Consider the following 15,704-nt stretch of genomic DNA (forward strand, 5'->3'; position numbering starts at 1 on the left):
TATTAATAATTAGATCTTTTTATATCAGTGTTCATTTTCTTAGGAAAATGTCAACTATATTTCTCTAAGTGATATACAAAAGTGAGGTCAAGATTTGTCTGCTCTTAAAAATATTTTGCCATGTTGTGGCAATTACAATTTTTTGGATGGTTATTTTTTAAAAAGAATTTACTAGTAAGGAATAATAATTTGAATACCATACAGATGTTATTGTTATTTGTACTTTTCAAAAGACTGAAGTATAAATGTTGTCTCTATCTATAGTTGTCTCCACTTTTTAATTTCCAAACCTAGTTATCCAGGTAAAATTTTAGAGGACTGTTTGAACGTACATGATGGGGAGCTTAAACTCTAAATGATTAGTGTTTAACCCCTTGCCCTCCCCAAAAGCTATTCATGATGTTATAAAAGAGGATTGGATAGACTAAAAAGATGGAGTAAATTTTTATGGTTAAAAAGATGTTATTTAAAAACTTATATGCAGCCTCACTCCCCCATCAGTTCCTTTTTTTTTTTTTTTTTAAGATTTTATTTATTCATTTGTCAGAGAGAGAGACACAGCGACAGAGGCTGCAGAAGCTGTGGGAGGGGGCAGGCAGATCAGGCTCCCCGATGAGCAAGGAGCCCAATGTGGGACTTGATCCAGGACTGTGGGATCGTGACCTGAGCCATAGGCAGCTGCTTAACTGACTGAGCCACCCGGGCATCCGCTCATCAGTTACTTTTAAAAGATACTTCCTGGTATTTTGGGTCAGAATTGGTGCTTTTTTTTTTTTTTATAAGATTTTTTATTTATTTGTCAGAGATCACAAGCAGGCAGACAGGCAAGCGGAGAGAGGGAAGCAGGCTCCCTGCTGAGCGGAGACCCGGATGCAGGGCTTGATCCCAGGACCCTGAGATCATGACCTGAGCCAAAGGCAGAGGCTTAACCCATTGAGCCACCCTGGCGCCCCACATATTTTGTTTTTATCTTGATAAAGTTATCCTCCCTATCTTCTTGCACATTTGGGTACCCATAGTTCCTACAAATTGCTCTTACAGTGCTTGGGAGTTTTTAATTAAAAACATCATCCATAGTCACAGTTAATAAAATTGAATACACTTTAACTTCGATAATTACCATATATTGTGCCTACTTACTGTGTACTGGGCCCTAAGATGAGCAATTATGCATTTTTTTTCTTTAAAGATTTTTAAAATCTTGAAAGAATTGTCATCTACATTAATTAAGAATATGTATCAACAGGGGCACCTGGGTAGCTCAGTCTATTAAGCACCGAGTCTTGGGTTTCAGCTTAGGTCTTGCTCTCAGGGTCCAAAGATCAAGCTGCACCCCAGGGCAAAGTCTGCTTCAGAATCTCTGCCTCTCTCTTCCCCTTTGCTCCTCCCCCACTCACAGGCACTTGGGAACTCTAAATTTTAAAAATCTTTAAGACTTTGAAGAAGTAGCTCCTAAGTGGCAGAATTAATTAATATCATTTGTTTGACTGGCCACTCAACCTAAGTCCTGTTGCGTTGCAGAATAATCTATCTTTAAAGCACCTTGAAATGATTTGTGGAAGCTTTAGGTAGTATCTGTGAGGTATAACTTTACCCTTTTAATAAAGAAGGATAACGTTTATATTTTACTGGGGAATGAGATAACTAGGAGATGCTTGCATAATGTATGGTACAGAATGTTTCTTAATCTTCTACCCACTAACCCCTTGGGGCAGATGGCTTGTGAGGAAGTTACGGGCTTTGTCCTAAAGAAAAAGTTAGTCTCAGAGAAATTTAGTCGTTAGAGTGTCTCTGCTTCCCATATGCTTTTAAAACATTGACAAGGGCTCACCTTTGAGAATGACACATTTCAAAGTTTGCAAAAGGAAGATAATTTTGTGCTTTTCTTTGCACTTACTAAATGATAGGACCAGGCTAGCATAGCTGAGCTTGTTTTTAACAAAGTGATGAGACACATTTAATTCCATCATTGTATAATCAGAAGCCTTCATTGGTCTCCTTTTAAGAGAGTAGTGTTTTCCATTCACCACACTTTGCATAAACCCTTATTAAGCAGTTCCCTCCCTCGTAACAAACACCCTCTCCAACATGCCTTCTCTTTCTGCCAGATGGATGATCTTTATTTTATTGCTTTTTTAAGCCTCTGAATTCTTACCTGCCTCCTGGAAGGGGGAATCAGGTTACTGACTGGTGATTCCTAATGCATCTGGTCATCAGCTGGTTTTTACCACACCTACTCAAGTGTTTCACTTTATTAAACTACTTTTTTAAACCACAAAGATGGTTATTAGCATTCAGAATTGTGGAACCACCCTTTACCACTCCCTGTTTTGCTTTTTCGGTAAATCTACCTGTGCCCTTCTAGGTGTGGTTCTTTCTTGAGAAGCTCTTTGCCTGATCGCTAATCCACAGTGATTCCTTTCCCTCTAAAGTCTGTAGTCTCTTTTGGCAACGAGTGTTACATTTTTTGGTCTTGCTTATTAAGTTGGCTTCTAGGGCTGGGACTTAGTTTTATACCCTCTGAATAATTAACATAGTTGTGTCTGAATATAGATTTTGTACCTAGTGGTACTTGAGGTGTGTTTGCTGGCATTTCTGCTTAAGTAGAACAATTTTTTTTTTTTCAATTTCTTATTTTAAGTAGGCTTCACACCCAGTGTGGGGCTTGAACTCATGACCCTGAGATTGAAGCCTGTGCTCTACTCACTGAGTCAGCCAGGTGCCCCCAAATTTTCTTTTTTATAAACATTCTTTGCTTAAAATGTTTTGGTGGAGTTGAGGTGAACTAAATTTAAGATTTTATATATATATATATTTTTAAAAAGATTTTTATTTATTTATTTGATAGAGATCACAAGTAGAGAGGCAGGCAGAGAGAGAGGGGGAAGCAGGCTCCCCACTGAGCAGAGAGCCCAATGCGGGGCTCGATCCCAGGACCCTGGGATCATGACCTGAGCCGAAGGCAGAGGCTTAACCCACTGAGCCACCCAGGTGCCCCTAAGATTATATTTTTTAAAAACTAATTTAAAACCAAAAAAAAAAAAAAAAAATCCCCCACAAAACTAATACTGAAAACCTCTTTATTTTGAAATTTCATACAGCAGAGAACTCTTAATAAGCTTTATTATTATTTTTTAAAATATTTTATTTATTTGATAGAGAAAGCACAAGTAGGCAGAGTGGCAGGGAGAGGCAGAAGCAGACTTCCTGGCTGAGCAGGGAGCCTGATGTGAGGCTTGATCCCAGAACCCTGGAATCTTGACCTGATCCAAGGCGGATGCTTAACTGACTGAGCCACCCAGGCACCCTGTAATAAAATAAGCTTTATCTAAATTCACTAATTTTTAGCATTTTGTCATGTTTGCTTTATTGTTCTTTTAATGTATTTTTTTTCTTGAGCTATTTTGACCCCTTAATACTTGTGCATCTATTTCTTAAGATCAGTATAGTTTTTAAGTGCAAGAAACAGCACTTTTACCTAATTTGCGGCCCATATTTCATTATTTGTTAGTTTTTCCAATAATGTCCTTTAAAGTTTTTTCTTCCTCCAGTAAATGATCATGTATTGCATTCGGTTGCCATAGAATATATGGAATAGGGATTGTTCTTCAGTTTAGGTCTCTGATAATTGCTCATCAGAGGATCAGGTTATACAGGTGATGCAGTATTCTCGGGGTTCCACATCTACTCTCATTGCTGATGTTCACTTAGATTCTCCTTCAGGTCACATTGTTGTCCTGTTTCTCCTCAGTGTAGTTAGTGTTATATCCCTTGTACTAATCATTCCTTTACTATCATGAAAATAAACAGCTTATCATCAGACTTTCCCCTCTATGTTAGGTAGATACACAATTGAAACATTTAAAAAAAAATGTAAAAAACACCTACATGTGTCATCTTAACCATTTTTTAAAAAAGGCTTACTTTAGAGAGAGACCAGAGGGAGAGGTGGGGTGTGGGACAGAGAATCTCTAGCCGATACCCTGCTGAGCACAGATCAATAGTTGGATGCTTAACTGACTGAGCCATCCAGGAAGCACTCCTCCCATCTTAACCATTTTTTTAAAAGATTTATTTATTTTAAAGAGAGAGGGCGTGCAGGGGAAGGGGCAGTGGGAGAGAAACTTAAGCAGACTCTGCTGAGCTTTGGAGCCTGATGTAGGGCTCCATCGTGGGACCCAGAGATCATGAGCTGAGCTGACATCAAGAGTGGGCTGCTTAACCAACTGCACCACCCAGGCACTCCCCCATTTTTTTTTTTTTTTTAAATTTTTTATTTGTTTATTTGAGAGAGAAAGAGAGCATGAGTGGGGAGGGGCAGAGGGAGAAGCAGGCTCCCCGCAGAGTGCAGAGCCCAGCAAGGGGCTCAGCCCTGGGATTCCAGGATCATGACCCTAGCCAAAGACAGACCGCTTAACCAGCTGAGCCACCCAGGTGCCCCAGGGCACCCCTATCTTAAGCATTTTTAAGTGTATAGTTCAGTAACTAGTGTTAAGTACATTCACATTGTGAAACAGATCTCCAGAACTTCTTAATCTTGTAAAACTAAAACTCTAGACCCATTAAATCTCCATTTCCCCTTTATCCTAGTCCCTGACAACCACCAAATTCTTCTTTGATTTTGACTACTTCAGTTATGTTATATAAGTGGAATCATACAGTCTCTTTTTGTTTCTGGCTTACTGCACTTAGCATAATGTTCTCAAGGTTCATCCATGTGTAACGTGACAGGATTTCCATTTTAAGGCAGAGTAATATTTCATTGTATGTACATAACCACATTTTATTTATCCATTTATCTGTTGATGGGTGGCTTGGTTTCCACTTTTTAGGTATTGTGAAAAATGCTGCTGTGAACATGGGTGTGCAAATATCTCTTGGAGAATGTGTTTTTGATTATAAATGCCCAGAAGTGTGTATACTGGCCTGAATTTTTAATTTTGGGGGGCTTAGATATACACTTTTATTTATGTAAAGTTTTCTGTTTGCAGCTTATTTATTTCACTTGTCCTGAGATTAAGTTTTTTGTTGTTGTTGTTTTTTTTAATAAAGATTTTATTTATTTGACAGACAGAGATCACAAGTAGGCAGAGAGGCAGGCAGAGAGTGAGAGAAGGAAGCGGGTTCCCTGCTGAGCAGAGAGCCCGATGTGGGACTCGATCCCAGGACCCTGAGATCATGACCTGAGCCAAAGGCAGCGGCTTAACCCACTGAGCCACCCAGGCGCCCCTGAGATTAAGTTTTGACATAATAACCAATCTCCAGAGATGGCATGTGAACCAAAATAAGTTTGCTTTACAGTTTTCCCTCCTTTAGATTTAACCTGTTGTTAATTTAAGGCAGAAGTTATTTCTGAAACAACTGCTTGAATTGAAATGAATCTGGATTATTATTTTTCATGTGGTTAATTGCATTTAAATTTTGCTTACTGTAGATTCTTCAAGAGAACATAATTTTGGGAAGGAAAGCTTTCTTTTTGTTTTTTGTTTATTGGAGGGAAGTCTCGTCAATGGGGCTGTCGCAACTAACCCTCTGGAATTTTTGGGGTGTCAAATTCTTCAGGACCCGTTTGCTTGCCTAAAATACAATACCTTAGTTTTTTGTTTATTTTTTATTGTAAAATATTTTTACAAGAATTTCCTCTTACAGTTGGAATTTGGCAACCAGAATTTGAAAGAAGAAAGTGAAAATCAGTTGTGCACTATTAAACTATTGTAAACAGAAAGGAAAAGATTATAATCCTAGGTCAGAGATAAGGTGATTGAGGTTGCTGTGAAGTGAATGCTGGTAAACAATACATCACCATTTTTTTTCTTTTTTCTTTTTTTTTTAATATATCAGAATTAGAAAAAAACTTTCAGCATAAGAGGTAAGAGTTGTTGGTAAACATTGTTTTGTTTGAAGTATTCCTGTGGAAATGGAATTTTGAGAATAGTTTTCACTCCAAGTAGTGTTACCTATTTAGGTATAGGAATAATTGGTAATGCTAGAAATCTTAAGCAAATACCATAATTTTATTAGTGGGTGAATAAAAGCTTAACTTAGTCAAATCTAGAATCATCAATAAAATTCAGACCTAAGTGGAACCTAAATACTAGAAAATATTGTTATCCTTACTATAATTATGTCACTTTTGGAATTCTAGCTTATTAAATACTCTATATTACATTTGTTTCACCTTTATATTAGGTGAGGATCCTTTCTCTCTTTCTCTTGCCTTGCACAAAATGGCTGTTAAGCCCCAGTATTCTTCCTCCTCAAAATTTTGGCTATCACCAGCCCTCAGTTAAGGTAGCTAGTTTTAAAACTTTATTTTATAGATTCACAGGACTTTGTACCAGAGATCTCTGGTACACTTTACCTGGTTTTCCTCAGAAGGTATTTTTATCTTTTTTTAAGATTTAAAAAATTTATTTATTTGACAGATCACAAGTAGGAAGAGAGCAGGCAGAGAGAGAGGGGGAAACAGGCTCCCCCTTGAGCAGGGAGCCCGATGTGGGGCTTGATCCCAGGACCCTGAGATCATGACCTGAGCCGAAGGCAGAGGCTCAACCCACTGAGCCACCCAGATGCCCATATTTATTTTTATTTTTTTAAGTGTTTTAAAAAAAATCAATTCATTGTTTTGGTTTTTAAATTTTGAGAGCGAGCTCACGAGCAAGCCAGGTTGGGGTGGGGAGGGGCAGAGGCAGAGGGAGAGAGAATCTCAAGCAAACTCCTGTTGAGTGGGGAGACCAACATGGGCTCAGGCTCAGTCCCACAACCATGAGATAACGACCTGAGCTGAAACCCTAGAGTCAGATGCTTAACGGACAGCTACCCAGGCTCCCCAAAAGATTTTATTTTTACGAAAACTTTTTACCCATTATGGGGCTCAAGCTCACAATGCGGAGATCAAGTCACATCCTCCACTGCCTGAGCCAGCCAGGTTCCCCAGACATTATTTTTAATTAAGTCATAATACCTGAATATTTTTCTTGTAGAATATTTGGATAGTAGTTAAAGAATACTGAAAATAGGTAAGGGTTAGGATGAGTCACTGATAATAAATACCTTCGTGTTGCACGTAGAAGGGGTGGAGCAAAGAGGACAGATGCTATTGCACCTTACTGCTCAAGTCTTACAGAGTTTATGAAAAGTTCTCCTAAAGCTCAAGCAAGTGGGGGACTAGTCAGCCTTTCACCTCTGGAATGATTGAAATCCTCCTCTGCTGAGGTGCCCTTTGGTGAGCATTCACATGAGACATAAATACCTTCACCTTAGGAAAACCTAAAGCAAAAATGCTTGCTAAAAATTTAAGTCTGCATTCCAATCAGGGAAGGGTCTTATGATTCAGTCTTGGGGCAGCCCTTAGGAATCTTCATTTTCAAACACCATAGAGTGTTGCAGATTTTTAGAGAACACACTTGAGAAAATAGATTTTGAGATTTTTTTTTTAAGAGAACATAGGTTTTGTTTCTTTTTTTATACGTAGGCTTCATGCCCAGTGTGGGGCTTGAACTCACCATTCTGAGATCCAGTCACATGGTCTAGTGACTGGATTAGCCAGGTGCCCAGAGAGGGTGTAGTTTTGTTGCTACTTTATATTCTTGCTAAGGTTACAGTTTCATAAATTGATGGTTTTCAAAATTTTGAGCATAGTTACAAATGTATTTTATATATGGATGTGTATATACATGCATATATGAAACAGTTTCATTGCAGTTACATATAAATAGATTCTGATTTTTAATTTTATTTATTTATTTTTAAATTTTTATTTATTTATTTGACAGAGATCACAAGTAGGCAGAGAGAGAGAGAGGAGGAAGCAGGCTCCCCACTTGAGCAGAGAGCCCGATGCGGGGCTCGATCCCAGAACCCTGAGATCATGACCTGAGCTGAAGGCAGAGGCTTTAACCCACTGAGCCACCCAGGTGCCCCTGATTTTTAATTTTTTTAAAAAAATATTTTATTTATTTATTTGAGAGAGAGACAGTGAGAGAGAGTATGAGCGAGGAGAAGATCAGAGAGAGAAGCAGACTCCCTGTGGAGCTGGGAGCCCGATGTGGGACTCAATCCTGGGACTCCAGGATCATGACCTGAGCTGAAAGCAGTCGCTTAACCAACTGAGCCACCCAGGCGCCCTGATTTTTAATTTTTAAATCATAGATGTGAACCTGGAAATTGATTTCGCAGAACGTCTCACCATTAGTTTGAAAACACCATCACAATACTAAGTGTTGTCGATGTTAGGAAGACAGCATGATTACTAAGATGGAGTAGTACATCGATATCCCTTTTCTTCTTAAGGTGATTTAATCTTTCCGTTCCTCTGAGAAAGTTTTATTGTTAACATTTTAGAAAAGTAGAAAAATATTTTTCTACTTTTGCCAAATATAAACCACCCACAGTTACTAGCTTGGCTTCCTCCCCAGCCCCTTTTTGGTGTCTTACTAGGACTCAATGAAGTGCCTTCCTATGTTACTTAAAAATGTTTAATGTTTGTGTTTTATATGCTTTAGAGAGAAAGGCAAGGAACAAACCCCAGAAGTGAAATTAATGTTTTTATTAAACTCCTGAGGGAGAGCATAATAGATTCTACAGATTACTTGGTATAAAGTTGTAAAATAATTGGCTAGCTCATCCTCTTTTTGAGACTATTAATTAAGATAGAGAAATGATCCTGAAGTCTAGTAAATAAGTTTAAAATAAGATCAAATGGGGCTCATAGGTGGCTCAGTTGGTTAAAATTCTGCCTTTGGCTCCAGGGTCCTGGGATCAAGAGGCCCCACCCACCCAGCAGGGAGCCTGCTTTTTCCCTCTCTCACACCTTGCCTCCCTGCCTACTTCTGCAAGCTCGCTCACTCTCTATTAAATAAATTAAATCTTTTTAAAAAATTTACAAAAAAGTAAGATTAGATTAATTAAATGAAGTAAATTTTAGTCAAGAAAATGGCTGGCATTTTCCTGTTAACCCTTAGTCGAATCCTTTACGGTAGGAAAAAGTAGCGTTAGCCCATTTTACGCATACAAAAACTGCATCTAGAGACATTTAGTAACACCATGGATACAAAGTTGGTAAGAACAGGTGTGAAACTTTACCTCCGACATTAGGGGGATTATAGTTTTAGTTACACCTAATGCCTAATAAGAGGATGGGCATTTTGTATTCAGCTGTGAATAAATTTTTAAAAATTTTTCATTTTTAATTTTTTTATTTTGCCCCATGTGAAAGTGCAGTGGGGCAAAATAATAGCTTCTTAAGAGTTAGAAATCTGATTGCTAGTATCAGTAGTGGTCTCACCTCGGATAAGTTATGTTGTTAAATGGACCTGTATGTGAAAATCCAAAAATCTCACCTCTCGTTCATACGAGAAAAGGCTAAATGCTCAAAATGCCCTGCAGGTAAATAGGAAGCAAACATGTAAGTACCAGACCTATGCTAGAATGGAAAGCTACTTTGCAGATCTGATGTAGAGAAGAGGGTATCCTTTGTGGACTAGCCCATACTCAAGTCTGTCCCACCCTAGGTAAAAAGTTTTTCTCTTCCTTTGTGGCTTATATGTATTTTCTTACAAGCTGTTGGTTTGTGGTCACCAAACTAACAGATGACTTCAGAGAAAGAATAAACATAGATATGAGAAACAGAACTGGTGGTGCTGGCTCTTACTACATCCCCGTCTGAGTTTAGGTGTGTTTATAGCCTTAAAACTTAATGTGAAGATTTCTTCCCAACAAAGATATGCTGAGCCTTTTGAGGGACATAAGGACATATGCCAGAGAATGAGAACCTAAGACTCATTTATTAGAAAAAGACGTGCAAGAACATTGCATCTTAGGAGTTCTGACCACCTGAAGCCAATCCTTGCTGCCTTAAAGGATTGAGATACAGAATTGTGTTCTCTGCTATTCAGACAGCATCAGATAGTGCTTAAAGTTAACATGTTAACATGCACATGATGAAATTATTTGGTAGTGTGATTTTATTTTAATGTGAAGGAATCAGTGTAGCATTTTAGCTTTAAGATGGTTAACCCGGGAGGATTAAATCACAGTGATTTCTAAGTCTACATGACAAACAAGGTTAAGTTGACCCTTGTTTTATCGAAAACTGAGAATTGTAAAGGTTTGTGTTCTATATTAGTGCTTTGCAAACTGGGTCTGGACCAGTTTTAAAATCCATGTAATGAGTCTGGCTAGCATTAAAATAAATGAAATAGTACTAGGGAAAAAATATCATATATCCCATAATATAAGGTTAAACATTTAGTGAAACTTCAGCTTAAGTCTGTGTGTATATGTATATATGCGTGCATGTATATATACATAAATATTACTTGATTGAAATATGAAAATATTTCTTAATGTGTGATACATTTTTTTTTTAAAGATTTTATTTATTTATCAGAGAGAGAGGGAGCGAGCACAGGCAGACAGAATGGCAGGCAGAGGCAGAGGGAGAAGCAGGCTCCCTGCTGAGCAAGGAGCTCGATGTGGGACTCGATCCCGGGAAGCTGGGATCATGACCTGAGCCGAAGGCAGCTGCTTAACCAACTGAGCCACCCAGGCGTCCCGTGTGATACATTTTTTAAAAAGTTAGCCACAGCTCTGTACCTGTCTGCTCATGTGGTAATTTGGGCATCTGAATTTTTCACATTTTTGTGGTTTTGCGGGGAAGGAGGTAGATGAAAGAGTTAGGGAGCAGCTGGTAGCTGGTCTTTGGATCTTTAGTGATTAAGTGAAGTTGAGATGGGATTTTATTGATTCAGTGTTTTTGGGTAGTTAAGGCTAAATTTGTTTTGTGAAGCTTTTGAAAGCTCTTAGAACCAGAGGGAGTTATGTATGTTGTATATTTAGAGTTAAATTTACTGGTCTTGTCCAAAGTCCAGCAAATGTAGTATCAAATGATATAAAATGTTAAACTGTCTGATAGAACGCCTTTTGATCTAAGACCGAAAGGTCTGTTTTAAATAATATCAGCTCTTCTGGCGCTGCTTAGAATGGTCATTTGATTTCATACTTAAATTTGTAATCTGTTTATACCTAAAATGTAGGACCAATAAAAAATGAGGTGCTTTTGGATTTTGGTGGGGAGGTGGTCAGTAGGTTTTTATTTTTATGTTTTTATTCTTTAGTATGAAATAAGAGTTCGGGAAAGGTCATATGTACAAACACTGAGTATTGTTTCAATTTAAGAAATTAAATCATAGACCTTGAGTTAATGGCTTCTTTTTTTCTTTGATTTCTTTCCAAGGTTTGGGCCCCATGGGATCCCTGTGACAGTGTTTCCCAAAAGGGAATATAAGGAGAAACCTGAAGCCATGCAGCTCCAAAGTAATACATTCCAAGAAGGGACAGAAGTCAAGCGTGAAGTGAATGGTGCTGTTCCCGATGACCCTTCTCCCATCTCGCCTCCCGAGCCAGGCTTGGCTGAAAGCCTGTGGACTTCCAAACCACCGCCTCTCTTCCATGAAGGAGCACCTTACCCTCCCCCTTTGTTTATCAGGGACACCTATAACCAGTCAATACCTCAGCCACCGCCTCGGAAAATTAAGCGACCCAAACGAAAAATGTACAGGGAAGAACCTACTTCAATAATGAATGCTATTAAACTGCGACCCAGGCAAGTCCTGTGTGACAAGTGTAAAACCAGTGTTGTTGCAGAGAAAAAGGAAATTAGAAAAGGTAGTAGTGCAAGTGACTCTTCTAAATACGAAGATAAAAAACGGAGAAACGAAAGTGTAACTACTGTGAACAAAAAACTGAAAACTGACCATAAAGTGGATGGGAAAAACCAAAATGAAAGCCAGAAAAGAAATGCTGTGGTGAAGGTTTCCAATATTGCTCACAGCAGAGGCAGAGTAGTCAAAGTTTCTGCTCAGGCAAATACATCAAAAGCTCAGTTAAGTACTAAAAAAGTGCTCCAGAGTAAGAACATGGATCATGCAAAAGCTCGGGAAGTGTTGAAAATTGCCAAAGAAAAGGCACAAAAGAAGCAAAGTGAAACCTCTACATCCAAAAATGCACATTCAAAAGTCCATTTCACACGTCGCTATCAGAGTCCTAGCTCAGGTTCCCTTCCACCCCGGGTTCGTTTAAAACCACAAAGGTACAGGAATGAAGAAAATGACTCTTCTTTGAAGACGGGACTTGAGAAAATGCGGAGTGGCAAGATGGCACCCAAGCCCCAGTCTCGCTGCACCTCTACCCGCTCAGCAGGTGAGGCCCCTTCAGAAAATCAGAGTCCCTCAAAAGGCCCTGAAGAGGCCAGCAGTGAGGTTCAGGACACAAATGAAGTGCTTGTGCCTGGTGAGCAGGATGAACCACAGACACTGGGCAAAAAGGGCAGCAAAAGCAATCTCTCTGTTTACATGACCCTAAATCAAAAGAAATCTGACTCTTCCAGTGCTTCCGTGTGTAGCATTGATAGCACAGATGATTTGAAATCCTCCAACTCTGAGTGTAGTTCTTCTGAAAGCTTTGATTTTCCTCCAGGCAGTATGCATGCACCTTCCACCTCCTCCACTTCCTCCTCTTCAAAGGAAGAGAAAAAGCTCAGTAATTCCTTGAAAATGAAAGTCTTTTCCAAAAACGTCTCTAAATGCGTCACACCAGATGGCAGGACCATATGTGTAGGGGACATTGTTTGGGCCAAGATCTATGGCTTCCCTTGGTGGCCAGCCCGTATTCTTACTATAACTGTGAGCCGGAAAGATAACGGCCTTTTAGTCCGACAGGAGGCCCGTATTTCCTGGTTTGGGTCTCCAACAACCTCTTTTCTTGCTCTTTCGCAACTCTCCCCCTTTTTAGAAAACTTCCAGTCACGCTTTAATAAGAAGAGAAAGGGCCTGTATCGCAAGGCTATCACAGAGGCGGCTAAGGCTGCCAAGCAGCTGACCCCTGAAGTGCGGGCTCTGTTGACACAGTTTGAAACGTGAACATGGACAGTAAGGTAGGCAAGAACCATTGGAAGGCGCCACAGATTTTCTAGTCTAGTCAGGAGTAACTTCTACGAAATAGCTTGGCCTGATCGGAGAGAGGAATTGTACTCAGTTGGCTGCTTTTTTTTATACTTACCTTAATAGCCATTTTTAATAGACTGAGAAGCTTAAAGAACAAGCAGTCAAATTTTGTCTTAAGGAAGTGAGATTTTAGCAGTATTTTTCAGTTTTGAAGTCAAACCATCCCAAGGCATAGGAGCCATAGCCTCAACTGAAAATGAATTTTTGCAGGGACTGTTAATGGCCATTTGTACCTAGTACTGTGTGTATGTGTGTGTATTTATATATATGCACATGTACGTATATGTGTGTATATGCATACATACATATATATAACATAGAGCCTGTCACTGTGTGACACAGGTTGCGTATTTGGGATTGCAGTAAGGGCTGATGAGCTGGGTTGGGGGCTGGGGGTGGGGAATAGTGTGGCTATTTAATGACTACTTGTTTTTTAATTAATGAATACTTAGCCTTTCTATGTGCACAATGGCGCCAGAGTTTGATACCTAGGTGTTTGACAAACTGAGATGCTTGCTATTCAGTTGCTGACTGTGGAAATAGCACAGTCTTTGGGGTTAAGACTTTTAAGGCTGACAAGGTTTGAATCATCACTCTTGTTTAATGGGGATTTAACAAAAACTTTCAAATTTCTGGTTTGGGAGTTTAGGTAGGTTTGTCTTTGGATATGTAAATAATTGATTGCTAAATTTGGTCAGATTTCTCCTGACTGGCTGTTCCTAAATTCTTAGGATACGTCCTGGTAAATTACACTTTGTGAATTGTCATATGTGTAATTGTTGCATTTTGGATGTACCTAATTTGATAATTTTAAAAAAATATTTCATTTAAGGTATCTGTTTGCAGGTCAGAAAATGAGAAAATGTAATTGTGTAATGCTTTGAAATGTAAAAAAAAAAAAAGCTGTAAATAAAATCGACTAAATCCAAATTATTTGTGTGTGTTTCTCAAAAAGCTTTGAAAAATTTCAAGATGGTAGAAAGTTACTCTTTGTAATAGTTTATAGAGGAGATGAAAAAAAACCCTTTATTTTCCTATTTGTCCTATCAGAGAATATATTACCTGACCATAGATAAAATTCAAGTAAGTGATTAATCCATATATTCTGAAAATGAGGTTTTACAGTGTAGAGGTCTGATATGCTTCTAAATTTGAGACCATTCTCCCGCCAATTTCTCATAAATGTGTGGTTTAATTTTCGTCATGTTTAGCCTTGATACTTCATCACATGGCTCTTTTTTTATATTTGGGTAGTTAAAACCAGTCTCTCTTGCCTGGTCTGCCTCAGGTATCCTTGCTTTTGGGGCTAGTAACTTCTATCACTGTTTTTCTACATGGTCCATCTGTCCCTCAGATTTGACTTATTTTCCATTTTTAGCTTTTTATTGTTAGTGAAAAATATATCTGATTGCCCGTGGAGGCAAGTTTATCCCAAGATTTTTCAAGTTGTTTTCATATTTTTTTGTGTTTACCTTTTGATAGAATATCAGTTTGACACTTTGGAAACTTGAAAATTTTAAAGAGAGCAACTTTCTGTTGTAATTCTAAGTAATCCAATTTGAAATGTCTTAGTTACCTATGGAATTAAATGAACAGATTAATGGAGATTAAATCCCATAATCTGTCCACTTAAAGTTAATAGGCTTTTATGATTTATGTACTGATTTCTGCAAAAGCAAGTAGAATTTCTTCTGGGGAACTCAGTCAATGCTTTTTGATTATAACTAAACACACAATTGAAAAAAACAATGTCTTTCACTTGAGTAGAACATATTCTTTCCTGCAAACAGAAACAACTATACTATTTTTTAAATTCTTTTGATTATAACAGGTTGAAAGATGTTCATGGTGTGACTGAGGGGTTTTAAGGAAGTATCTTAAAAGATTGAGTATTTTTTCAGATTAATGAACTTGTTCAGATATTCTGAGTTTGAATCTAAGGTTTAGAAAGATTTAAGCAAGGCGGAGCAAAAAAGTCATTTAAAATAATTTAACTCCAAGGCTTCATGTAACGATCCAGGTGAGTTTTATCTTAACATAGTGGGTTTGACAGTGGATATCGCTAATAAGTGCTTTGGCAAATGTGCTCTGGTGGCATAAACCAAATTTCATTTGTTTTGGAAGCCCTGGTTGGGGTGGGGTTGGGCATGGGGATCAAGTCATGATTGTTGAATACAAAAATAACATTCAGTTTTATATAGTCCATATCACTAAGGGAAAGTTTGAAGCATAATCTTAAATGTGCATGATACCTAATTAAATGAGCCAAATGATCCCTCCATTTTAAACTGTCTGGCATATTTCATCTGATGTTTCAGTAAGGAAAAATTTCAAAGAATTTCTTAATCTTAAAATATACATATTCTAAACACTAATCCAATAGCCGCATATTAGTGTTTTATTAAAATGGAAATTAAAAAAATTTTGAGTATAGTTGACACATGATACTAATTTCAGATATACTACATAGTGATCGAACTTCTCTACATAATAATGCCAAATAGAAATTTCTTAAGCAGCTAAATTTATCCAGTATTTATTGCAGATGGAGGAGATAGAGTTGACTTGGCTAGTTGTAGCTATTTTCCTTTAAAGTGGTGAAAGGAGGCATTTATTCTTTGGCGATAACCAAATATGTTTTTATCCTTTTGTAGAGAGAAAACTAGGCTTAGGCCAAATATCCAGTGATCTAAAAGGAAA

The 15,704-nt window shown here is 38.2% G+C and overlaps 1 protein-coding gene across 8 annotated transcripts in view; it reads left to right on the forward strand.

Moving 5' to 3' along the window:
- PWWP2A (PWWP domain containing 2A) overlaps window positions 1-15,704 on the forward strand; it is a 37,487-nt gene that overhangs the window by 8,817 nt on the left and 12,966 nt on the right. For 3 of the 8 annotated variants that reach the window (XM_032337147.1, XM_032337142.1, XM_032337146.1), the window contains exon 2: window positions 11,237-12,201. In XM_032337147.1, the coding sequence (XP_032193038.1) occupies window positions 11,237-12,201 (965 nt within the window). Of the gene's footprint in view, window positions 1-11,236; window positions 13,878-15,704 lie in introns of those variants that run through there. The other 5 variants (XM_032337139.1, XM_032337140.1, XM_032337141.1 and 2 more) reach the window with 3 other exon arrangements.

This window comes from Mustela erminea, chromosome 3, assembly GCF_009829155.1.
Source record: "Mustela erminea isolate mMusErm1 chromosome 3, mMusErm1.Pri, whole genome shotgun sequence".
Lineage (NCBI taxonomy): Eukaryota > Metazoa > Chordata > Mammalia > Carnivora > Mustelidae > Mustela > Mustela erminea.